Genomic DNA, 23566 nt, shown 5'->3' on the forward strand with positions numbered 1-23566 from the left:
GAGTGGGGACTAGTGGTTAGAGCAGGGGGGCTGGGAGCCAGGATGCCTGGGTTCTCTCCCCGGCTCTGGGAGGGGAGTGGGGACTAGTGGTTAGAGCAGGGGGGCTGGGAGACAGGACACCTGGGTTCTATTCCCTACTTGCTGTGGGGTGGGGCCTGGCCCTGCCGGGTGGCGTTTCCCAGGCACGGCTGGGGCGCAATGCCGCGATAGCTCCAGGGGCTGACCCCCAGTCCCCGCGGTGGCTGACGCCCCCTCGCTCTCGCCCAGTGTACCTGCTGCTGGGGCTGATGGCCGTGCTGCTGGTTCTACAGACCTTCCACAAGGCGGCCGACCTGCACGGCCTCACCGACCTCTTCCTGCTGCCGGCCGCTCGCCGCAGCGACCAGGAGCCCATCCTGCAGCCCGAGGGGCCGCCGGAGGAGCCGGCCCAGGGCGAGAAGCCGCCACCTGCCAGTGCCCAGCTCAACACGGGCAGCCGAGCCAACTACGCCTCCATCAGCCGATAGCGTCAGCCCTGCCCGCGGAGGGGGCTGCAGAGGGGGCTGCGTTCCCGGGGCAGCTCCCCGCGGGGACCGTGCCGGCGGCTGACGCGGCTCCTGTCCGCACGTTGCGGGGGGAGCTCGCGCAGGGTTTTAATAAGCGCGCCCCCGTTTTCAGGGGCCGTTCGCCAGGTTTTATCGCGGGGCAGGTGGCCGGGACCTGCCCTGTTTCCCAGACTCACCCCCGCCATGCTGGGGACCCTGGGCCATGGAGCCGGCTGTGGGGGCCCAGCCTGGGCCAGCCCCCCCGGTGCCGCGGGCTCTGGCTGACCAAGGGGGTGAAGGTGACAGGTTGTGTGTGGGGCTGAGCTGGGGCCTGGCCAGGCCTAGTTTGAGTTTTATACGTGGGGGGGTGATTCCATGCATGCCCGAGGCTTGGGGGCAATGCCCCTCCTGCCCCCCAAAACTCTACCCCTCCACCCCCACCAGCTCAGAGCCCCCCTGCAAGGGGCAGCATGTCATGGGGCACCCGCAAGGGAGGGAAAAGCCCCTTTTCCTGGGGGGCCCAGCTGTCTGTGCAGCTGTGCCAGAGACCCCAGCCGGACCAGCGAGGTGCCGCCTTTGGGGAGGGGCGGGGAGGGGAGGCTTTGTGGTGCTTTGGCAGGAGCCAGAGGGGGCGGGGAGGTGTGCTGGGTTGGGGACCCCGTGTCCCACCCCCCGGGCATGGGGGGACCCAGCTATGATGCGGTGGCAGCTGCTCTGTACCCTTCCCAGCTGGCGGAGCTGCCTGCCCCTCCTGCCCGTGGCTCTGCCCAGCACAGGCCATAGCCCCAGGCCGTGCTGCCCAGGAGGAGCAGGGGTGGGGGTCCCCCTGCAGGGGGGAAGGGGAGAGGACCCCCCCCGCCCGCACAGCCGCTGGGCTCTGCCAGGATCCCTTTCATGCAAACCCTTTAATGAGCCGGGTTGAACCGTCACGGGGTCTTGCCTGGCGCTGCTCAGGGAGGGGTCTGGGGCTGCTGCATGTGCCTGCCCCCCACTGCAGGCATCTGCCAGGGCCCGCGGCCAGAAGCTGCTGCCCCTCTGTGGCGCCAGGTGTAGGATGGAGCGCGGCAAGACGGGCACTGCCCATGGGGGGTGATGGCCCCTCCCATGCCGCCAAGAGCTGCCCCTCAGCCCCGCTGGGGTGTCGCGGGGCAGCGCCCTCTGCCAGCCCAGGAATCAGCCTAGGGCGGGGGGAGACGTGGAGCAAACACCCCTGTGTCCCTGGCTCAAGCACTCGCCCCTGGGGATCCCCCCCGCCCCCGCCCCCAGGCCTGTGTGTGCCAGCTGTGAGGGCAAATGGCCCCGGGGAAAGATGGGGACCAGGAGTCTGAATAAACCATTGCTGGAAGGAGCCGGTGGCGTGGTATTGTGCCCTCTGTCCCCTCACCCCGCCCTGGCCTGGCGCTCAAGGCAGGGGTAGAGCCAACAATAGAACCCAGGAGTCCTGACTCCCCGCCCCCCCCGCCAGAACCGACACCTCCCGGCCCAGCAGTGGGGGGAGAAGCCCCCCCATTCTTAAACCCCCCGCTGTAAAAGGAAAACAGGAACCCTGAGCAGCTGCTCCTGGGGGCCTCCGGGCCATGTGGCTCCCAAGTCCCTGAAGCTGTGGGGGGAGTAGGGGGCTGGGCTGGATGGGGGTGGCAGGGCCCAGCCCAGCCCCCAACCCTGGCTGTCCGTGTCTCCCGCCTCCCCCCACCAGAGCGCAGAGGGCAAGAAGGAGGCAGAAGTTACAGGGCTTGGCCCCCTCGGCTCCCCCTGGGCAGCCCCTGGCCCTCCCGGTGCCCACACCCCACCCCCACGTCCTCGCTGTGGGCACAGTTGTGCTGCCTGGGGGGGCGCTCCGGCACTCCAGCCGGATGGGCAGCGCGGCCCCTTGCCCGAACTCCGCCCGGTGGGCCACCCTCCGCGCCTGCCCGTAGCCCAGCTGCCGGCACACCACAGCGGCCGCCCGCCCGTCAAAGAAATTGTCACAGACCGGGCCCCACTGGCCCCCCACCAGGATCTCCAGCCGGCCCCGCCCGGGCCCTGTGCCCCTGTGCACCAGCCGCACTGTGCCAGGGGGCAGCTGCCGGGTGGGGCCCTTTGCACCCAGCCGCCTCCGGGGCCCCATCTTCCTGGGGTGGTGCCCAGCCTCCTGCCTGGGGGGTTGAGGGGTGGCAGGGGATGGCAAAGTTGGGGGGCAGCTGGGGGTTGGGGACTGGAGAGGGTGACCCTGTGCTGGGGGGGCCAGTGGGGGCTGGATGCTGGGTGGGTTGTGGGGGGCGGCCCCGTGCTGGGGTGGAGGTGGGGGCTAGAGGAAAGGGGGGGGTTGTGGGTTGGAGGAGGTGGCCTTGTGCGGGGGGGCCAGTAGGCGCGCAGCCCCCGCACAGCCCCCCATGGGTCACCAGCAGGGTGTGAACCCCCGCTTCGCCCCACAGTGTGCTACCGGAGTGCTCCCACGAGCCTGCAGCAGTAGCAGGCTGTTCTCCCTGAGCCCGGCTGAGCACGCCGGCCCCAGGGGCCCAACCTACCCGCTCATGAAGTCCCCAAAGATGTAGCGGCCACGCAGGTTGGGGCTGTGGCAGCCACGGTACACGTAGCCCCCCGTCACCGAGCGCCCCAGCTGGTGCGAATAGGCGAATATGGGGGGACGTCGTCTGCAAGACAGGGCACGAGCGCAGCTCAGCTGGGGATCGGGGGCAGCAACCCCGGCTGGACGCAGCCTCCCTCTCCCGCCCCCCAAGGTGCTGGCACTGCGGTCCCCTGACCTGGGTGGAGACAGTGCCCCCCCCGGAGGGGACAGGGCCCGTGCCCCACTCCCCGCCCCCCCAGAGGGGACAGGCCCCGTGCCCCACTCCCCGCCCCCATGGAGGGGACAGGGCCCGTGCCCCACTCCCCGCCCCCCGGAGGGGACAGGCCCCCTGCCCCACTCCCCGGAGGGGACAGGCCCCGTGCCCCACTCCCCGCCCCCCACCCCCCGGAGGGGACAGGCCCCGTGCCCCACTCCCCGCCCCCATGGAGGGGACAGGGCCCGTGCCCCACTCCCCGCCCCCCGGAGGGGACAGGCCCCCTGCCCCACTCCCCGCCCCCATGGAGGGGACAGGCCCCGTGCCCCACTCCCCGCCCCCATGGAGGGGACAGGGCCCGTGCCCCACTCCCCGCCCCCGGAGGGGACAGGCCCCCTGCCCCACTCCCCGCCCCCATGGAGGGGACAGGGCCCGTGCCCCACTCCCCGCCCCCCCCAGAGGGGACAGGCCCCCTGCCCCACTCCCCGCCCCCATGGAGGGGACAGGCCCCCTGCCCCCACTCCCCGCCCCCATGGAGGGGACAGGCCCCGTGCCCCACTCCCCGCCCCCATGGAGGGGACAGGGCCCGTGCCCCACTCCCCGCCCCCATGGAGGGGACAGGGCCCGTGCCCCACTCCCCGCCCCCCGGAGGGGACAGGCCCCCTGCCCCACTCCCCGCCCCCATGGAGGGGACAGGCCCCGTGCCCCACTCCCCGCCCCCCGGAGGGGACAGGCCCCGTGCCCCACTCCCCGCCCCCATTGAGGGGACAGGCCCCGTGCCCCACTCCCCGCCCCCATGGAGGGGACAGGCCCCCTGCCCCACTCCCCGCCCCCATGGAGGGGACAGGCCCCGTGCCCCACTCCCCGCCCCCATGGAGGGGACAGGGCCCGTGCCCCACTCCCCGCCCCCATGGAGGGGACAGGGCCCGTGCCCCACTCCCCGCCCCCATGGAGGGGACAGGGCCCGTGCCCCACTCCCCGCCCCCCGGAGGGGACAGGCCCCCTGCCCCACTCCCCGCCCCCATGGAGGGGACAGGCCCCGTGCCCCACTCCCCGCCCCCATGGAGGGGACAGGGCCCGTGCCCCACTCCCCGCCCCCATGGAGGGGACAGGGCCCGTGCCCCACTCCCCGCCCCCCGGAGGGGACAGGCCCCCTGCCCCACTCCCCGCCCCCATGGAGGGGACAGGCCCCGTGCCCCACTCCCCGCCCCCCAGAGGGGACAGGCCCCGTGCCCCACTCCCCGCCCCCATTGAGGGGACAGGCCCCGTGCCCCACTCCCCGCCCCCATGGAGGGGACAGGCCCCCTGCCCCACTCCCCGGAGGAGACAGGCCCCGTGCCCCACTCCCCGCCCCCCGGAGGGGACAGGCCCCCTGCCCCACTCCCCGCCCCCATGGAGGGGACAGGGCCCGTGCCCCACTCCCCGCCCCCCCCAGAGGGGACAGGCCCCGTGCCCCACTCCCCGCCCCCATGGAGGGGACAGGGCCCGTGCCCCACTCCCCGCCCCCCGGAGGGGACAGGCCCCCTGCCCCACTCCCCGCCCCCATGGAGGGGACAGGGCCCATGCCCCACTCCCCGCCCCCCCCAGAGGGGACAGGCCCCGTGCCCCACTCCCCGCCCCCATGGAGGGGACAGGGCCCGTGCCCCACTCCCCGCCCCCATGGAGGGGACAGGCCCCCTGCCCCACTCCCCGCCCCCATGGAGGGGACAGGGCCCGTGCCCCACTCCCCGCCCCCCCCAGAGGGGACAGGCCCCGTGCCCCACTCCCCGCCCCCATGGAGGGGACAGGGCCCGTGCCCCACTCCCCGCCCCCCGGAGGGGACAGGCCCCGTGCCCCACTCCCCGCCCCCATGGAGGGGACAGGGCCCGTGCCCCACTCCCCGCCCCCATGGAGGGGACAGGGCCCGTGCCCCACTCCCCGCCCCCATGGAGGGGACAGGGCCCGTGCCCCACTCCCCACCCCCCGGAGGGGACAGGCCCCCTGCCCCACTCCCCGCCCCCATGGAGGGGACAGGGCCCGTGCCCCACTCCCCGCCCCCCCCAGAGGGGACAGGCCCCGTGCCCCACTCCCCGCCCCCATGGAGGGGACAGGGCCCGTGCCCCACTCCCCGCCCCCCGGAGGGGACAGGCCCCCTGCCCCACTCCCCGCCCCCATGGAGGGGACAGGCCCCGTGCCCCACTCCCCGCCCCCATGGAGGGGACAGGCCCCCTGCCCCACTCCCCGGAGGGGACAGGCCCCGTGCCCCACTCCCCGCCCCCCACCCCCCGGAGGGGACAGGCCCATGGGGCCTGGCGCGAGGCGGCCGTACCAAGCGATGCATTGGCACACCGCTCCGGGTCAGCCGGCAAACCCTCCTTCGCCCGCCGGCCATACCCGGCCATACCCGGCCGCGCCCGGCGTGAGGACGCCCAGCTCCTCGCACTTGTTCTGCCCCACGTCCCCACAGAGGATGCGCCTGGCGCCGCTCACGGGTCGCCCCCGTCCACGGAGCAGCGCCACACGTTCCGCACCCCGCAGGCGTAGACCTCGGGACGGGCCCCGGGCTGCCCCACGAAGGGGTTGTGGGGCGGGATGCGGTGGGGGGGCCCCCGGCCCCGGGCTCCACGTCGATCCGCAGCACCTTGCCCAGCAGGGACGAACTGGGAGGGAGGCGGGGAGCCGGGAACAGGCACGGCAGGGGCTGGGCCGGGGGGTTCAGGGCCCTGGGGGTGCGGGGGGAAATCAGGGTTTTGGGGGCGCTGCCTGCCCCACACGGTGCCAGCCAGTCTGCGCGTTGGCCACCAGGTGGCAGAAGGGAGCCAAATTCTCACATATCAGGCCCCCCCGCCCCAATTTCCTGCAAGGGGGCATCTCCCCCAACACCCCATGCCGCCCCCTGGGGCCCCCCCAATGCCCCATGCTGGCCCCAGGGGCCCCCCAACACCCCACGCTGGCCCCAGGGCCCCCCAACGCCGCCCCGGCTCTCACTTGTTCTGGGCGTTGCCGAAGGCGCCAAAGGGGTCCCCCGCTCGCCCCCCGTCTCCTGGGAAGATGTAGAGCAGCTCGTCGGCCCCAAACAGCAGCTGCCCCCCGTTGTGGTTCGACGCAGGCTCCAGCACCTCCAGGAGGATCCTGCAGGTGAGAGGAGCCGGGTGAAGTGAGGGGGGGCACCCCAAACCAGTGGGGCAGATGGAGTGGGGAGGCAGGAGCTACGTGACAGGGGGGCTGGCTCAGAAGTGGAGGGGACCAGGGCTAGTGGGTGAAAGTGCGGGGGTGGGCTGGGAGCCCGGACACCTGGGTTCAACCCCTGGCTCCGAGAAGGGAGTAGGGGCTGGGGGCCCGGACGCCTGGGTTCTACCCCAGGAGTGCCCAGGCGGGGGCCACTCACCTCTCGGAGCGGGGGTCGGCGGCGTTGGGGTCGTGGGGCGAGACGCGGAACTGGGAGACGCGGACGGTCTCGTGGGGCCCGGCGCGGGCGGAGTAGTAGACGTCGAAGGTGCGGGTGGCATGGAAGCGGGGGGTGGAAGGCCAGGCTCAGGAAGCCCCAGTCGTCGCCCGCCCAGGGTGAGGCGAGCACGGCCGCCCGCAGGTCCAGGAAGGGGCGCGCGGCCCGCGAGCCGTTGGCCTGGAAGACCCAGACGCAGCCCCGCTGCTCGGCCACGAAGAAGCGGTGGGAGCCGTCCCCGGCGTGCACCATGGCCACGGGGTTCCGCAGCCCGTTGGCCACCTCCCGCAGGCAGAGCTGCAGGCAGCCGCGGGCACCCTCCTGCCCCTGGCCCAGCCCCTGGCCCAGCCCCGCGCTGCCCACCACCGCCGGGTAGCAGTAGCTGGGGTCGCCCAGCCCCAGGGTGCCGCAGAAGCGGGCGTGCTCGCTCTCCAGCGCCAGGCTGGCAGGGTCCTCGGTGAGGAGGCTCAGCACAGAGCGGCACCGGAGCCAGAAGGCCGCGCAGTACGCGGGGCACAGGCCGGGCAGCGCCCGCACCGGGGAGCTCATGTCCTCCGCATCGTACAAGTGGGCAGCGTAGGGCGAGCACTCCTGCGGGGCAGGGGAAGGGGGTTAGCTGGAACCCAGGAGTCCGGGCTCCCAGCCTCCCCTGCCCTAAGCCGCCAGAGCCCAGTCCCCTCCCAGAACCAGGGATAGAACCCAGGAGTCCGGCTCCTAGCCCCCTGGGTTGCAGGGCCGTGTTACCCCCTGCCTAAGGTCAGCTTTGGGAAGGGACGGGGACGGGGGTTCAGGACTCCAGGGTTGTGTTCATGCTGGGCCTGCCGAGACCAGAACTCCAGGGGGTGGGGGGTTGGGACAGGCTGGGAATGGGCCCATGTAAGACCCTCCCCGTCCCCCCGCAATGTGTAGCCTCCAGCTGGAGCTGCCGGGTGAGGTCACCCATGTCCCAGCCTAGACAGGATGTGGTAAGGGCTGGGCCACTGCCAGGAGCCGTCTGGAGCCACGGGGAGGGGGTGCCAAGGGCACCCAGCTGGGCACGTGCCCCACGGAGCTGCTGGGGTCCCCCCGGCTCCCTCTCCGGGCACGTGGGGCAGGAGCCTGATGCGGCCTGGTGCCTGGAGCTGTACGTGCCCCCCCTCACCAGGAACCCAGGGCAGCTGGGCGAGGCACATCTGGGGAACCTGGGCCCCCAGGCTGGGAGCTTGGGGACTCCCCCAGTGCCCCTCTGGCCCCCCCATGCAGTCAGTGCCGACAGGGCCGCCCAGGCTAATGGGGGGCAAGAGAACGGGGCCCCCAGGGTTCCTCCATGTCTGTATGTGGGGGTGAAACAGGAGAGGGGCTGAGTTCCCTTGACCCCCCCATCCCACTGTCTTGCTATGCCACCAGCCCCACAGCACCCCTGCAACCGCCTGTGCCCCCCCCAGCCGGGCTGCCTGGCCTGTGGCCCCCCCCAGCCGGGCTGCCTGGCCTGTGGCCCCCACTCACCTGGCACAGCAGGTCACGCAGGAAGGGCCCGCAGCTCCGCAGGCCGGCAGGGGCCAGGAAGGTGCCCAGCACCTGGAACCTGGCGCTTAGCTGGGCGTCCCGCTGGCCGTCGCAGCAGCCGAAGGCCGAGTACTCGGGGCAGAAGGCCAGGGGCTGGGGGGGCTGGAAGGGCGGCTTGTAGTCCAGGCACTGGGGGTTGGGGAGGACCCAAGGGTCCTGGCCCAGCAGCAGCAGCAGGGCCCCCAGTGCTGTGGCCCCGGGCCCCATGGCAGTGCCCTGCGTGGGGGGCTCAGGGCGGCTCTGCCCGCGCCGGCTGGGAACACGTGTGCAGGGGAGCCGGGGCCAGGCCTGGGCCACGTCCCCCCGCCCCGCTGACGGGGCAGCTGTAATAGCAGGGTGAGCCTGGCGGGAGGCGCGGGAGGGGGGAGCATTAACCCCGCGCGCCCCTGCCCGCTGCACGTTGGGGCTGGCTGGGCCCGGGGAGAGGGGTGCTGGGGGCTCCACAGAGCGTCGAGAGCAATCCCTGCTTGGAGGGAGTGGGGTGCAGGGGTTAATGGGGGGCGGGGCTGGGAGCCAGGACTCCTGGGTTCTATCCCCGCTCTGGGAGGGGAGTGGGGTTAGAGTGGGGGTTGGGAACAGGACTCCTGGGTTCTATCCCTGGCTCTGGGAGGGCAGTGGGGTCAGGGGCTGGGAGCCAGAACTCCTGGGTTCTTTTCTGCTACTGAGTCACTGTCCTTTGGCAAATCCCTCCCCTGGGCCTCAGTTTCCCTGCTGTGACGTGGGGACGACGCCTGTGGCCTCCAGGGGTGGGAGGCGCCGTTACCCTGGGACGTGCATGTGGGCCGGGTGCCAGCCCCACGGCCCCAGAAGAAGGGTTGGGGGGTGGGGGTGGAGGCCAAGGGCTGTGATGGGGGGAGATGACCCCGCCCCCCCCACCTCCCCCAACACTGCACAGACGCTGCGTTCCTTTTATAGAAAACCTTTATTCCTGTAACAAGGGGGGGGAGACGAGACCCAGGGGCCGGGAGCTATAGCAACCCCCCGGGGCTGAGGGGGGGCCAGGGTGCTGCTGGCCTAAGCGGGGTGGGGGCGCCCTGGAGCCACGTGCTGTTAACTCTTCGCTTCCCAGCAGCCGCCGGCAGATGCCCCATTCCCAGGGCCAAGTGCACGGAGAACCCCGTCCCTCACCAGTGGGCCCCGAGCCCCCCAGACCCTCCCGCCAGGCTGGGGCCCCCAGGGCTATGTGGGAGGGTGAGGCTGGTTCTCCCAGGGGAGGGAAGAGGAGTAACTTGGACGCCAGCCCCGCAACACACAGGCCCAGGGTACCCCACCCCGTGGGGAACGCTTGGCCAAGGCGCCCTCCAGTAGCCACCTGCCTCCTGTGACCCCTCTGTCCCTGGGGGCCCCCCCATCTCCCCATCCTGCTCTGGGGGGAGCCCCACACCTGTGACCCCACCCGGAGCCTTGGGGGTCCTGGCTGGGTGGGCCGCTGGGCAAATCACGTCAGAGGGCTGTGGGGGTCTAGGCGAGGGGGCTGGGGGGCCCCACTGACTGGAGAGAAGCCTCATGCAGCCCCCGGGGATGGACAGTGACTCCCCCCCCCATGACAGGGTCAGCCAGCTGGAGAGGACAACAGGGTAACAGCCTCCTAGTGCTGCCGGCTGGAGTCGCTCCCTGAGCCCCAGGGGCAGGCTGGGCTCAGCACAGAAGGGCCCGGGGTTCACGGCCCGGGGGGGAATCCCTTGGCTCCAACCCCTGGGGACTCACCCCCCCCCGGGGGGCCCATGCCCCCTGTTCCCAGGGGGCGGACAGCCCTAGAGCCACACAATAAATACCTCCCTGCCCCCGCCCCCCGGCACGGGCTCTCCAGCTGCCCCTCAGGCCTGGGGCCGGGCGGGGATGCAGGAGTGGGGGGGTGGGGTGAGGACGTAGCCGCGGGGGCAGAGGCAGCGGTAGGAGCCCTCCGTGTTCAGGCAGCCCCCGTTGAGGCAGAGCGCGGGGGGGCCTTCGGCCTCGGCGCATTCGTCGATATCTGTGGGGAGGAGAGGGAGAGGGTGAGGGGCGCCGGGGGGCTAGGCGCAGGGGGGGTCCCTGGGGCGTTCACACCCAGGCCACATTGGGGTAGCTTGGCGGGGGCAGGGGGTGGGCTATGCGGGATGGTCAGGGAATCCGGGTCGGGGGAGCTGGCCATGGGGCAGGGGCTCACCCCGGCAGGGTGGCTGTGGGGCAGGCTCACTCAGGCAGGCCATGGGACAGTAGGGGAGGGGATGGCCATGGGGCTGGGCACGGGGTCAGGGCTGTGGGGGGCTGGCCGTGGGGCAGGCTCACCCAGGCAGGCCATGTGGGCAGTGGAGGGGCCAGCCGTGGGGCAGGCTCACCCAGGCAGGCCATGTGCGTGGTGGAGGGGCCGGCCGTGGGGCAGGCTCACCCAGGCAGGCCATGTGCGTGGTGGAGGGGCCGGCCGTGGGGCAGGCTCACCCAGGCAGGCCATGTGCGTGGTGGAGGGGCCGGCCGTGGGGCAGGCTCACCCAGGCAGGCCATGTGCGTGGTGGAGGGGCCGGCCGTGGGGCAGGCTCACCCAGGCAGGCCATGTGCGTGGTGGAGGGGCCGGCCGTGGGGCAGGCCATGGGGCAGGCTCACCCAGGCAGGCCATGTGCGTGGTGGAGGGGCCGGCCGTGGGGCAGGCTCACCCAGGCAGGCCATGTGCGTGGTGGAGGGGCCGGCCGTGGGGCAGGCCGTGGGGCAGGCTCACCCAGGCAGGCCATGTGGGCGGTGTCCAGCCGGAAGCCGGGATGGCACTGGCAGGTGAAGCCGTCGGGGACGCGGACGCAGCGTCCGTTCTCGCAGCCGTTCAGGACCCCGCACTCCTCGGCCTGCAGCCCCTCGAACCGATCTGGGGGACAGCAGGGCATCAGCGCCAGCCCCCCACCCCTGCCGGGCCCTGCTAACCCCCCCCAGCCCCTGCTCCAAGGGGGCCCTCTCGGGGGGCTGTCACGGCCTGATCTGGAGCAGCCCCCCACGCCCGGCACCCCTCCTCCAGCCCCCCCACGCCCGGCACCCCTCCCTCAGCCCTGCCATACCAGGCACCCCTCTGCTCAGCACCCCCATACCCGGTGCTCCTCCCCACACCCCCCAGCCCCGCCCTGCCCGGCACCCCTCCCCACACCCCCCGTCACTCACTGGCGTGGGTCTCGCTGGCCTGGCCCGGCTGCTCGGGGAAGGGGCTGGCAGGGTTGGGGGGGTAGTTCCAGGCCGGGCCGGGCTCAGGGTCCGGGGGGCTGCGCGGCCGGTAGGTGCGGGGGGCGTCAGGCCGCCGGTAGGGGGCGGGCGGCTCCTCCGGGCGGGCGTCCACGTAGGCCACGTCCTCGAAGTCGCCAGCCTCATAGGTGGGGGAGCTGTAGAGCGAGTCGCGGCGCCCGGCGTAGCCCCCCAGGGCGTAGGGGTCATAGTCGGGGCGCAGGCCAGGCTGGGGGCCCCGCGCCGCGGAGCTGGCAAACAGCTCGGGGCCGTAGGGCAGCCCGTAGCCGGGGACGAACTCGGGGCCGTATTCGTAGGGCAGCCCCAGGCCAGGCCGGGCCGGACCGTAGCTCGGGGGGCGCAGGACGTTGCACAAAGCCTCGAAGTCATCTGGGGGGGAAAAGACCTTCGCTGGGGGGCGCGGGACCCCAGGGGACCCCACTGCAGGGTGCAGGGCCCCCGACCCCCCACCTCACTGCAGGGCCCCCGGCTTCTACCACAGGGCCCCGACCCCCACCTCACTGCAGGGCCCCCAGCTTCCCCCCAGGGACCCCGACCCCCCACCTCACTGCAGGGCCCCCGGCTTCTACCACAGGGCCCCGACCCCCCACCTCACTGCAGGGCCCCCAGCTTCCCCCCAGGGACCCCGACCCCCCACCTCATTGCAGGGTCCCCGGCTTCCACCACAGGGCCCCCGACCCCTCACCTCACTGCAGGGCCCCCAGCTTCCCCCCAGGGACCCCGACCCCCCACCTCACTGCAGGGCCCCCAGCTTACACCACAGGGCCCCCAACCCCCCACCTCACTGCAGGGTCCCTGGCTTCCCCCCCAGGGCCCCCAACCCACTGCAGGGCCCCCGGCTTCCCCCCAGGGCCCCCAACCCCCCACCTCACTGCAGGGTCCCCAGCTTCCCCCCCAGGGCCCCCAACCCCCCACCTCACTGCAGGGTCCCCGGCTTCCCCCCAAGGGCCCCCAACCCCCCACCTCGCTGCAGGGCCCTCAGCTTCCCCCCAGGGACCCCGACCCCCCACCTCACTGCAGGGCCCCCAGCTTCCACCACAGGGCCCCCAACCCCCCACCTCACTGCAGGGTCCCTGGCTTCCCCCCAGGGACCCCGACCCCCCACCTCACTGCAGGGCCCCCGGCTTCCCCCCAGGGCCCCTGACCCCTCACCTCACTGCAGGGGCCCCGGCTTCCCCCCAGGGCCCCCAACCCCCGACCTCACTGCAGGGGCCCCGGCTTCCCCCCAGGGCCCCCAACCCCCAACCTCACTGCAGGGGCCCCGGCTTCCCCCCAGGGCCCCCAACCCACAACCTCACTGCAGGGCCCCCGGCTTCCACCATAGGGCCCCCAACCCCCCACCTCACTGCAGGGCCCCCAGCTTCCCCCCAGGGCCCCTGACCCCTCACCTCACTGCAGGGGCCCCGGCTTCCCCCCAGGGCCCCCAACCCCCAACCTCACTGCAGGGCCCCCAGCTTACACCATAGGGCCCCCAACCCCCCACCTCACTGCAGGGCCCCCAGCTTCCACCACAGGGCCCCCAACCCCACACCTCACTGTAGGGCCCCCGGCTTCCCCCCAGGGCCCCTGACCCCTCACCTCACTGCAGGGCCCCCGGCTTCCCCCCAGGGCCCGCGACCTCCCACCTCACTGCAGGGCCCCTGGCCGCCACCCCCAGGGAGCCCGCTGCCCCCCACTGCAGGGTGCAGGGCCGCCGGCCACTCCCCCCCAGAGGCCACTCACTGGGGGGGATATAGGAACCGTGGGGCAGGGACCCCAGGCTCCAGCACTCACTGGGGAGCGACGGGGGTTCTGGCCCGTTCAGCGCCCCTCCGCGGCAACCCGGGTACTGAGCCGGCTCCCCCCCGCAGCCCCAGGTCCGACAGGCTCCAGCCGGGGGAGGGGCGGTGGGCCAGGCCCCTCACCTGAGTCTCGGGCGGGGCACAGGGCGCAGTCCATGCCCCAGGCCTCCCCGTACAGACAGCAGCACTCGGTGTAGGTGACCTGCCGGTCGAGGCGCGGGCGGCTGCAGACCAGGTCCGGCCCCACCTCCTGCCAGCACACGGCCTGGTTCTCGTCTGGGGAGACACAGGTGCGACCACGAGTGTGTGGTGGGGGTGCGTGATGGAGCGTGTGAGCCGGACAGTGCCGGGCCGTGAGCGTGCGATGAGTGTGTGTGCATGGGAGTGACGGAGCGTGTGAGCCGGACTGTGGCATGCCATGAGCATGCGATGAGTGTGTGCATGTGGGCGTGATGGTGCGTGTGAGCCAGACAGTAGCGTGCGATGAGTGTGCACATGTGGGTGTGATGGAGCGTGTGAGCCTAACAGTGCTGTGCCATGAGCATGCGATGAGTGTGTGCATGTGGGCGTGATGGTGCGTGTGAGCCAGACAGTAGCATGCGATGAGCGTGCAATCAGTGTCTGCACATGGGCGTGATGGAGCGTGTGAGCCTGACCGTGCTGTGCGATGAGCGTGCTGTGAGCGAGCCAGGGCCTGCATGTGCCCTGTCACTCTGTATGTGCAAGGAGTGTGCGAGCGCCCCCCGGAGCTGCGTGCCGAGTCTCAGCACGTGTACAAGAACTGTCTGGCCCTCCCCTGTGGGCGCCGGGGGGACGACCCGCAAGTTGCCGGTAACGTTTTGGCGAGGGAGGCGCCTAGCAGACTGGGGACGGCGACCCTGCAGGCTCCGAAGGGTTAAAGCTGCTCCCAGGCCGAGTGGAGATGTCAGGGTCGGTGGCGCTGCTGTGGGGGCTGGACCAGCCTGGGTCACTGTGGGGTCCGGACGGACAAGGGGACCCCTGCGGCCGGGGCAGCCATGCCTCGCGGCCAGCGAGGAAGTAGATTCCCCACCCCCCGCAGGGGCCGAGCTGGGGAACAGAGGGGAAGTGTCGGGGGGCTCAGAGTTGGGCTCCGGGCCACAGAGCCAGGGCCGGCAACATGCCCAGCCTTGCTCCTTTGCCTGGCTGAGCACCAGGTGACTGAGAAACTCGCCCTGGCCAATGCTGGGGCCCCAGAGCATGGGCGGGGACCTAGGATATGGGGGGCCCAGGCCATGTTCGGGCGGGTTCAGGAGGGCATCACTCACCCAGGGCTTGGCTGTCGTTGGCCACGCAGCGGCGCTGGGACCCGTCCAGCACGAGGGGGGGGGTGCAGGCGCAGTAGAAGGAGCCGATGGTGTTCACGCAGCCCCCGCCCACGCAGGGCTCTGCCTCCTCGTCAAGACACTCGTCATTATCTGGGACAGACACAGGGGTCACCGTGGCGTCGCCCCCACGGCCCCTCCAGCCGGCGCGTCTCAGAGCAGCAGCCATTGCGCCAGGGGCCAGTTTGGGGGGCTGGGGTGAGGGGAAGAGGGGCTGCGTTGGGGGGCCGGGGGAGGAGGGGCTGGGGTCTCACCAATGCACTCCAGGTGGTGCGTCTCGTAATAGTAGCCATTGGGGCAGTAGCAGGCGTAGCCGGGGGCCTTGTTGACGCAGACGCCCCCCCGGCACAGCTGGGTGTTGAATAGTGCACACTCGTCCATGTCTGGCGGGGGAGACACACACGGCCTGACCATGGGGGGACTGTCTGGCGTCCTCTGCCTGCCTCAGTTTCCCTCTGCACTTGGCCTCGCGACCCGTGGGGGGGGCAGCGCAGAGACGGGAGGGGTCGGTCACAGGGTGTGGGACAGACGGGCCAAGAGCGGGTCCAAAAAGACACCAGGAGCCCCGCGGCCTGAGCTCAAGCGCGGGCAGGTGGAGTCGGGGAGCCCAGTGGGGGGACGCAGAGCTCGGACCTGGGACAGACAAGAGGAGAAGCGGGTCCCATGGCAGCTTGGCTGGGACGAACGCTGGCCTGGGCCGCCCCAATTCTGCCCCGGTGGCTGGAGAGAGACGGACGCTGGCCAGGGGAGTCAGGAGCACCCAGAGGCCTGGCTCCCGCCAGCTGCCACCCACCCCTCCCCCCACTCAGACCCCCACAAGGGGGCGCCAGGCAGCACCGACCTGTGAGTGCGGCAAGGGGTCCTGGTGCGGCGTAGCCGTTCCCACGGGGGCACAGCGCCTGGTACTCCACTAGAGCCGGAGAGAGCGAGTGTGAGAGCCGGGAACCTCCTCCTGTATCCCACGGCGCCCCCCAGCACTCACAGGGAGCCCCCCGCTCCAACCGTGGGACCCATTCCCCTCCCAGAGCCAGGAGAGAACCCAGGAGTCCTGGCTCCCAGCTCCCCGTCCTCCACCAGCCCCGCTCCCCCCGACCCAGAGCTGGGAGAGAACCCAGGAGTCCTGGCTCCCAGCTCCCCGTCCTCCACCAGCCCCTCCTCCCCCCCAGAGCTGGGAGAGAACCCAGGAGTCCTGGCTCCCAGCTCCCCGTCCTCCACCAGCCCCTCCTCCCCCCCAGAGCTGGGAGAGAACCCAGGAGTCCTGGCTCCCAGCTCCCCGTCCTCCACCAGCCCCTCCTCCCCCCCAGAGCTGGGAGAGAACCCAGGAGTCCTGGCTCCCAGCTCCCCGTCCTCCACCAGCCCCTCCTCCCCCCCAGAGCTGGGAGAGAACCCAGGAGTCCTGGCTCCCAGCTCCCTGTCCTCCACCAGCCCCGCTCCCCCCCACCCAGAGCTGGGAGAGAACCCAGGAGTCCTGGCTCCCAGCTCCCCGTCCTCCACCAGCCCCGCTCCCCCGCCCCCGAGCTGGGAGAGAACCCCTGCCTATGAGCCCCAGGGTGGGACTGGCACTGGGGCAAGCCCCCCGGGCTGTCCAGCGGGACACAGTGAGCGAGGGCAGGGTGGGTCCCATCTGGGATGCTGGGCCGGGGCTCGGGGCCGGGCACAGAGGCCGGCTGGCTTGGGATCCACAGAGGGGCCGGCTCCAGCTGCCAGGGCAGATTCTGGAGAGCACCCAGCTCCTGAACCTGCGGGCACTGGCTGGGCGAGACTTGGGGGGGGCGGGAGGGTTGAACGACGCCTGTTTCTGACAGGGAGGGGGGCTGGTGGGGCAGGGTGCTGGGGGCTGTCAGCCCTGGCTCCATCCCCAGACCTGGGCTGGGCACTGGGGGGGCATAGGGCTGGGGGCAGAGGGGGGCGGGGAGGAGCAGGATTAGGGGCAGGAAGGTGGTGGGGGCAGGGCCGGGCCCCCCTCGTACCTGTGCCCGGGCGGGGGCTGGGCCGGGCCCCCCCGTACCTGTGCCCGGGCGGGGGGCAGGGCTGGGCCGGGCCCCCCTCGTACCTGTGCCCGGGCGGGGGCTGGGCCAGGCCCCCCCGTACCTGTGCCCGGGCGGGGGGCAGGGCTGGGCCGGGCCCCCCCGTACCTGTGCCCGGGCGGGGGGCAGGGCTGGGCTGGGCCCCCCCGTACCTGTGCCTGGGTGGGGGCAGGGCTGGGCCGGGCAGGCCGTGCCCCAGGTGTGCCCCAGGCTGCAGCAGCATTCCTGGCGGGTGGCGTTCCTGGCCAGCACCTTCTCGCAGGCCTGATAGTAGCACTCCTGGCGGCTGGGGTCCCGCACGGGCGCTCCAGGCTCGGGCTCGGGCTGGGGGGCGGGCAGGCGACCGGGGCGCTGGGCTGCAAGGCAAGCGGGGGGCGGGAAGCCCCAGTGAGACGGGCAGGCCAGGCCCTTGGCCCGGCCCCACCTGGCCTGGGGCGACGCCGCCCAGTTACGCCCCGGGTTCTTCCTGGTCGAATTACGCTACGAGTCTGGGATGGGAGGGTCCCGGGGGGAGGGCGGGGGGGTCGTCGGCAAGGTCTCGACCTGCTGAGCGGATTGTCCTGTTCGGATGAAGGTGTCCCTGCGGCACCCGAGTTGGGAAGATTGTCTGGGCACCTCTGACAAGCGTTTACCGCGGGGACAGCCAAGCCAGACGGCTGGGACGGGCCATTGCGGGGACAGCCGCCCTGAGAAGGGGCTAATCTCGCTCCGGGGCGCCTTCCCGGGGACCCTACAAACCGCCTCTGACTCCTGGCTGGGATGACACTCTGGGGTCATGTGACCACGTGTCCTGGTCCTGCACCCCGCCTTGGGCTACCCGTGTTTCTCCACTGACCCCGCGATGCCACAGCTATTTAAGGCAGGGGAGTGACATCCCCCAGGGTCTTCACGAGGCCTGGAAACACGGGAGAGGCAAGGACTGAACTGGGGAAGGGCTGAATCCAGTCTCGATGGATTTCTAGCCTGCGAAAGGAGCGCCTGGCGTTTTCACGCTGCAAGCAAGTGCAGCCTGCCCCTCAAGAATCTCTGCCAGCTGCCTAAATCAACAATTCGGACACGAGTAGCAAATTCTCACCCTCGCTTTAGTACATTAAGCTTCGTTTGTTTATTTGCTGGGTGATCTGTTCGCTGTCCCTGATAATCACTTAAAATCTATCTTCTGTAATTAATAAACTTGTTTTGTCTAAGATCAGTGTGTGGAAAACATAACCGGGGGCCAAAGCTGTTGCGTCTCTCTCCACATTGAGGGAGGGGGCGAATTTCAGGAGCTCACGCTGTGCAGATCTCTGTGCTGCGCAAGACGGTACAATTTGGGGTCTGCCCTCCAGAGCGGGGTGCGCCTGAGTAACTGGGCAGGTCCTTAGCTGAGTCTTGCCATGCAGGGCTGAGGTCTGCGGCTGCGTGTGGCCCTACCCGTGTGTGCTGGAAAAGTGAAGTGTGCAGGGAGCCCAGCCTGGTGGGTGAGGCGGGCTCAGTGGTACCCCAGTTCCAATTGGCACCCCGGGGGGAACCCATCACACCCCTAACCCCTCCCACTCACCAGCCCCCCTCCCCTTGTGCCCCCCACTCCCTGCCCACCCCCGGCTGACCCCCCTCCCTCTGGTGCCTGCCCCCACTCCCTGCATCCCCCCTCACTCACGGGGGCTGGGCGGGTGGGTGCAGCGCCCCGTCATGGGGTCAAACTCCTGGGCGCTGCTGGGGCAGATGCAGAGGAAGGAGCCCTCCACGTTCTCGCAGAGCTCGGCCCCACACACGCCCTGCAGCGTCTCACACTCGTTCACATCTGGGGAGGTGGGGGGCAGCTGGTGAGCAGGGCGGGCGGGGCCATGGCCCAGCTTCCAGCTCCCCCGCCCGCCCTGTCCCCTGCCTGCCCCTGGCAGCCCCCCGATCCCGACCCCCCACCCCGTATCCCAGCAGCCCCCCAGACCCTGGCCGACCCCCAGAATCCCAGCAGCCCCCCCCATCCTGCCCCCCCGGCCCCGGCAGCCCCCCAGACCCTGGCCGACCCCCAGAATCCCAGCAGCCCCCCCCGTCCTGCCCCCCCGGCCCCGGCAGCCCCCCAGACCCTGGCAGTGGCGCCCGTCACGGGCAGTCTCGTAGCCCTGGTCGCAGAGACACTGGAAGGAGCCAGGCAGGTTGTGGCACATGGCGTGGTCCCCGCACAGCGTCCCGTTCGCACACTCGTCCACGTCTGAAACACAGCCAACAGCCGGTCACCACGGCTTCCGCAGCCCCCCCAGCCACGGTTCCCACGGCTTCCGCAGCCCCCCCCAGCCACGGTTCCCACGGACCCACTCCCATGGCCTGTTCTCCAAGCTCGAGCCCAGCACTCACCGGCACGGCCCCTCCCCAGGCAAACACCCCCTGCTCCCGCCCCCGGCACTCACCGACACAGGCCCCGGCAGCACCGGCCCGGTAGCCCGGCTCGCAGGCGGGGACGCAGCGGTAGGAGCCGGGCTGGTTCTCGCAGCGCTGGGCCCCGCAGAGGGCACCCCCGTACTCCTGGCACTCGTCCACATCTGGGGGGTGGGGGGAGGCACCGTCAGGATCCGGCCATGGGGGGAATGTGGGGGGGGGCAGCTCGGCCCAACCCGGGCCTAAGGGGGGGCAGAGCTGGTTCTGTGCCCCTGGGGGGCAAGGAATCTTTGCAGCCCCCCAGGACTCTCCATGGCCAGGGCAGGGGCTGCCCAGCAGCTACGACCCCAGTGCAACCCCCAGAGAACAGGGTACGTTACCCCCAAAGCTCCAGAACCGGAACCCCCCGCCCATGGGCATGAACCCCCCCCGCACCCCCGGCACTCACCGACACAGGCCCCGGCAGCACCGGCCCGGTAGCCCGGCTCGCAGGCGGGGACGCAGCGGTAGGAGCCGGGCTGGTTCTCGCAGCGCTGGGCCCCGCAGAGGGCGCCCCCATACTGCTGGCACTCGTCCACATCTGGGGGGTGGGGGGGGGCAGTCAGCGGCACAGGCAGGGGTGGGAGGGCGCTGGGCTGAGCCCCCAGGGTCCGTCCCACCCCCCCGGAGCTGAGAAGAGTCCAGCAGAGCGGTGACAGGACAGGACGCACCTGTCGCGGGACCCCGGCGTCCGGGCGGTGCTTAGCCACACCCCAGTGGGAAGGGGACAGAACACCCCAAACACGGGGCGGGGCGGCAGAGCCCCATGTGTCCCGCCCCCGCCCCGGGAGCAGGGGATGTCATGTCCGAGCCTGGATCTGGGGGGTGCAGCGCAGGCTCTGCCCGGGGGGGCCGGAACCAGCCACAGCAAGCGGGGCCCCCAGCCCCCTCCCCACAGAGCTCCCGTGCAGTGTCTCACCCTGGCAGGCGTGCTTGTCGGGGCTGGCCCGGAAGCCGGCCCGGCAGTGGCAGTCGAAGGAGCCGTCCGTGTTGGCACAATGCCCGCCCTCGCACACCCCCCCGAGTTGGCACTCGTCAACGTCTGCGAAGGGAGACACGGCTCAGCAGGCGGGATGGACCCTCCCCTCACACGCACGCTGTCCTCTGCTCCCCGGACGCCTGGGTCCCCCCACAGGAGGCGCTGCGGTCTGCCTGCATGAGGTGCTGTGGTCCCCGGACGCCTGGGTCCTCGCCCATTCCCTCTGCAGGAGGCGCCACGGTCCCTGGACGCCTGGGTCCTCCCCCATCCCCCCGCAGGAGGTGCTGTGGTCCCCGGACGCCTGGGTCCCCCCACAGGAGGCGCTGCGGTCTGCCTGCATGAGGTGCTGTGGTCCCCGGACGCCTGGGTCCTCGCCCATTCCCTCTGCAGGAGGCGCCACGGTCCCCGGATGCCTGGGTCCCCATGCAGTGATTGCCGAGGTCCCCAGACGCCTGGGTCCCCATGCAGGAGGCACCGAATTCCCCGGACGCCTGGGTCCTCCCCCATCCCCCCGCAGGAGGTGCTGTGGTCCCCGGACGCCTGGGTCCCGTACCGAGGCAGGCAGTGCCGCTTGGCGCAGGGGCGAAGCCCGGGGCACACAGGCAGGTGTAGGAGCCGTCGGTGTTGAGACATTCGCCGTGCGGGAAGCAGAACTCGCCCTCCAGGCATTCGTTGACATCTGCAAAGGGGGGTGTCAGCAGGGCGGGGGCCTGGCCCAGCCCGGCCGGCCCCCCCCGTGTCCCGCACTTACCTGCGCAGGGGCCCCCCGGCGCGCCCGCCCGGTACCCCTGGCCGCATTGGCAGCGGAAAGAGCCCTCGGTGTTGGAGCAGCGGCCGTGGGGGCCGCAGGGCGAGCCTGTCGCGCACTCGTCAACGTCTGCAAGCGAGGGGCAGAGTCAGAGTGGGCGGGGGGGCCAGCGCCCACGGAGGGAGGCTGGGGGGCCCAGTTCTTGCGGGGGAAGGGCTGGGGGGGGAAATCGGGGGGAAGGGCAGGGGGGGCCAGCGCCCGCGGAGGGAGGCTGGGGGGCCCAGTGCTTGCGGGGGAAGGGCTGGGGGGAAATCGGGGGGAAGGGCTGGGGGGGAAATCGGGGGGGAAGGGCTGGGGGCAGCGCCCACGGAGGGAGGCTGGGGGGCCCAGTGCTTGCGGGGAAGGGCTGGGGGGGAAATCGGGGGGAAGGGCGGGGGGGGCCAGTGCCCACGGAGGGAGGCTGGGGGGGCCCAGTGCTTGCGGGGAAAGGGCGGGGGGGAAATCGGGGGGAAGGGCTGGGGGGGAAATCGGGGGGGAAGGGCGGGGGGGCAGCGCCCACGGAGGGAGGCTGGGGGGGCCCAGTGCTTGCGGGGAAAGGGCGGGGGGGAAATCGGGGGGAAGGGCTGGGGGGGAAATCGGGGGGGAAGGGCGGGGGGGGCAGCGCCCCACGGAGGGAGGCTGGGGGGCCCAGTGCTTGCGGGGGAAGGGCTGGGGGGGAAATCGGGGGGAAGGGCGGGGGGCCAGTGCCCACGGAGGGAGGCTGGGGGGCCCAGTGCTTGCGGGGGAAGGGCTGGGGGGGAAATCGGGGGGGAAGGGCAGGGGGGGCAGCGCCCACATAGGGAGGCTGGGGGGCCCAGTGCTTGCGGGGGAAGGGCGGGGGGAAATCGGGGGGAAGGGCTGGGGGGGAAATCGGGGGGGAAGGGCAGGGGGGCAGCGCCCACGGAGGGAGGCTGGGGGGCCCAGCGCCTGCAGGCGGGAGGGCCGGGAAGGGGCCCGGGGCGGGGGTCAGTGCCGGGGCCAGCCGGTACCTGTGCAGTGCCCGTTATGGAGCCGGTGCCCATCCCGGCAGGGCAGACACTGGAAGGAGCCGGGCGCATTGACGCACTCCTGCCCCGGGCAGGCCAGGTGGTTCTCGCACTCGTCGATGTCTGCGCGGGCGAACGGGGACGTGGGCTTAACGACCCGCCTGTCCCCCCCGGGGCCCGCTTAACGACCCGCCTGTCCCCCCCGGGGCCCCTTCCGCCGCCTGGCCGGGCGGGGAGCCCCGGGGCAGCTGGGGGCTCGGAGCAGAGGCCGGGGGCTGCACCCACGTGGCTTTCCCAGGCTAAGGCCCGGCCCCAGGCAGCCCGGCCGGGGTCCCTAGGGACGGGGCCACCCGGCATCGCTGCCAACAGGGGCCACGGCCAGGGGCTGGTCCCATCGGACCCGCTGGGCAGCACCACGGAGGCCCCAGGACAGGCACAGAGCCCCCCGACCGTGTACAAGAGAGGACCCCCTGCCCCCAGTCACCTATCCCTTCCTGCCCCCCAGAGTCCCGTCTCCGCCCCCCCAGAGACCCCCTCCATGCCCCCCAGAGCCCATCCAGTGCCCTACCCCCCACTCCCCTTCCTGCCCCCCAGAGCCCTCTCCCTGCCCCCCCCAGAGACCCCCTCCATGCCCCCCAGAGCCCATCCAGTGCCCTACCCCCACTCCCCTTCCTGCCCCCCAGAGCCCTCTCCCTGCCCCCCCAGAGACCCCCTCCATGCCCCCCCAGAGACCATCCAGTGCCCTGCCCCCCAGAGCCCTCTCCCTGCCCCCAGCTCACCCTGGCAGTGGTGCTGCTGGGGGTCGAGCCGGAAGCCGGCCGGGCAGACGCACTGATACCCGCCGGGCGTGTTCTCGCAGCGCCCGTAGCTGCAGGGCCGTGGGCTTTGCCGGCACTCGTCCACGTCTACGGGGAGAGAGAGCGAGCGACAGCGGGGGGGGCGCTGCCTGGCACAGCCCGCTGCCCCCAAGCTGCGTGCTTCCCCATAGGGAAGTGCCCTGGGCCCCACAGATTCATGCCCCTGGGTCCACCCCGCCCTGCAGCAGGGATGTGCTGGCAGGGGGGAAGGTTGTCCCAGTCACAACTGCCCCACGCCCCCAGCCCCGCCAGACACCGGGGGCAGCTCTGCACCCGCCCCCCAGCCCAGCTCTTACCCACACACTCGGTGCCCGCGGGGCTGGGGCGGCGGGACCCGCCGGCCACGGTCTCGCAGCGCCCAGGCTCGCAGGGCGGGCGTCAGAGCTGCTCGGCCTCGGGATGGGACCCCCCCGGGGATCCCCAAGCCCCGCCCCCAGGCCCTGCTGCACCCGTCCCTGCTGAGGTCTGTGTCTGGAGCCATGGGGCGGGGAGCCCCCGCAGGGCCCCCGTGCCCAGGGGAACGGCAGCCGGGCTCCCTGCAAAAATGGGCTCGCCAGGGGGTGGGGGCAGGGGACAGGAACCCTGGGGGGGGGAGGGGAACCCCTGGGGGGGCAGGGCAGTGGAGGGAAACCCCGGGGGGGCAGGGGAACCCCCGGAGGCGGGGCAGTGGAGGGGAACCCCTGGACCCACCCCGGGGGCGTGGGAGGGGAACCCCCGGGGGCGGGGCACCTACCCAGGCACTCGCTGCCGTCCGGACTGGCCCGGAAGCCCCGGGGGCAGACGCAGTGGTAGCTCCCGGCCGTGTTCTCGCAGAGGCCCTGGGCGCACGGGCGGGGGCTCTGGGCGCATTCGTCGATGTCTGCAGGGCACAGGGGGGCTGTGAACCCCTGGTCCCCCCGCACCTCCTTCCCCCCGCCCGACCCTCCCCCATGGCACCGCCCCACCCAGCCCCGTCTGCT

General features: G+C 72.3%; 2 protein-coding genes and 1 pseudogene across 3 annotated transcripts in view; 1 reads left to right on the plus strand and 2 right to left on the minus strand.

Annotated features, from left to right (window-relative positions):
* The window catches only part of KCNK6 (potassium two pore domain channel subfamily K member 6), an 8209-nt gene extending 6337 nt beyond the window's left edge, over positions 1-1872 (plus strand). The window contains exon 3 of one of the 2 annotated variants that reach the window (XM_073322316.2): positions 312-1872. In XM_073322316.2, the coding sequence (XP_073178417.2) occupies positions 312-847 (536 nt within the window). In that variant the 3' untranslated portion in view covers positions 848-1872. Of the gene's footprint in view, positions 1-267 lie in introns of both variants that reach the window. The other variant, XM_073322317.2, reaches the window with a different exon arrangement.
* On the minus strand, positions 1417-8462 carry LOC144929787 (HHIP-like protein 1; annotated as a pseudogene).
* A 696-nt stretch (positions 8463-9158) lies between these two features.
* The window catches only part of LTBP4 (latent transforming growth factor beta binding protein 4), a 38374-nt gene continuing 23966 nt past the window's right edge, over positions 9159-23566 (minus strand). The window contains 18 exon segments of the mRNA XM_078849947.1: positions 9159-10227; positions 10948-11088; positions 11376-11822; positions 13358-13510; positions 14521-14670; positions 14832-14960; positions 15419-15487; positions 16757-16960; positions 18244-18387; positions 18670-18795; positions 18992-19123; positions 19408-19539; positions 19918-20040; positions 20531-20656; positions 20729-20854; positions 21754-21873; positions 22530-22655; positions 23341-23466. Coding sequence (XP_078706073.1) covers positions 10073-10227; positions 10948-11088; positions 11376-11822; positions 13358-13510; positions 14521-14670; positions 14832-14960; positions 15419-15487; positions 16757-16960; positions 18244-18387; positions 18670-18795; positions 18992-19123; positions 19408-19539; positions 19918-20040; positions 20531-20656; positions 20729-20854; positions 21754-21873; positions 22530-22655; positions 23341-23466 — 2729 coding nt within the window. The 3' untranslated portion in view covers positions 9159-10072.

The sequence above is a fragment of the Lepidochelys kempii genome, chromosome 23 (genome assembly GCF_965140285.1).
Source record: "Lepidochelys kempii isolate rLepKem1 chromosome 23, rLepKem1.hap1, whole genome shotgun sequence".
Classification (NCBI taxonomy): domain Eukaryota; kingdom Metazoa; phylum Chordata; order Testudines; family Cheloniidae; genus Lepidochelys; species Lepidochelys kempii.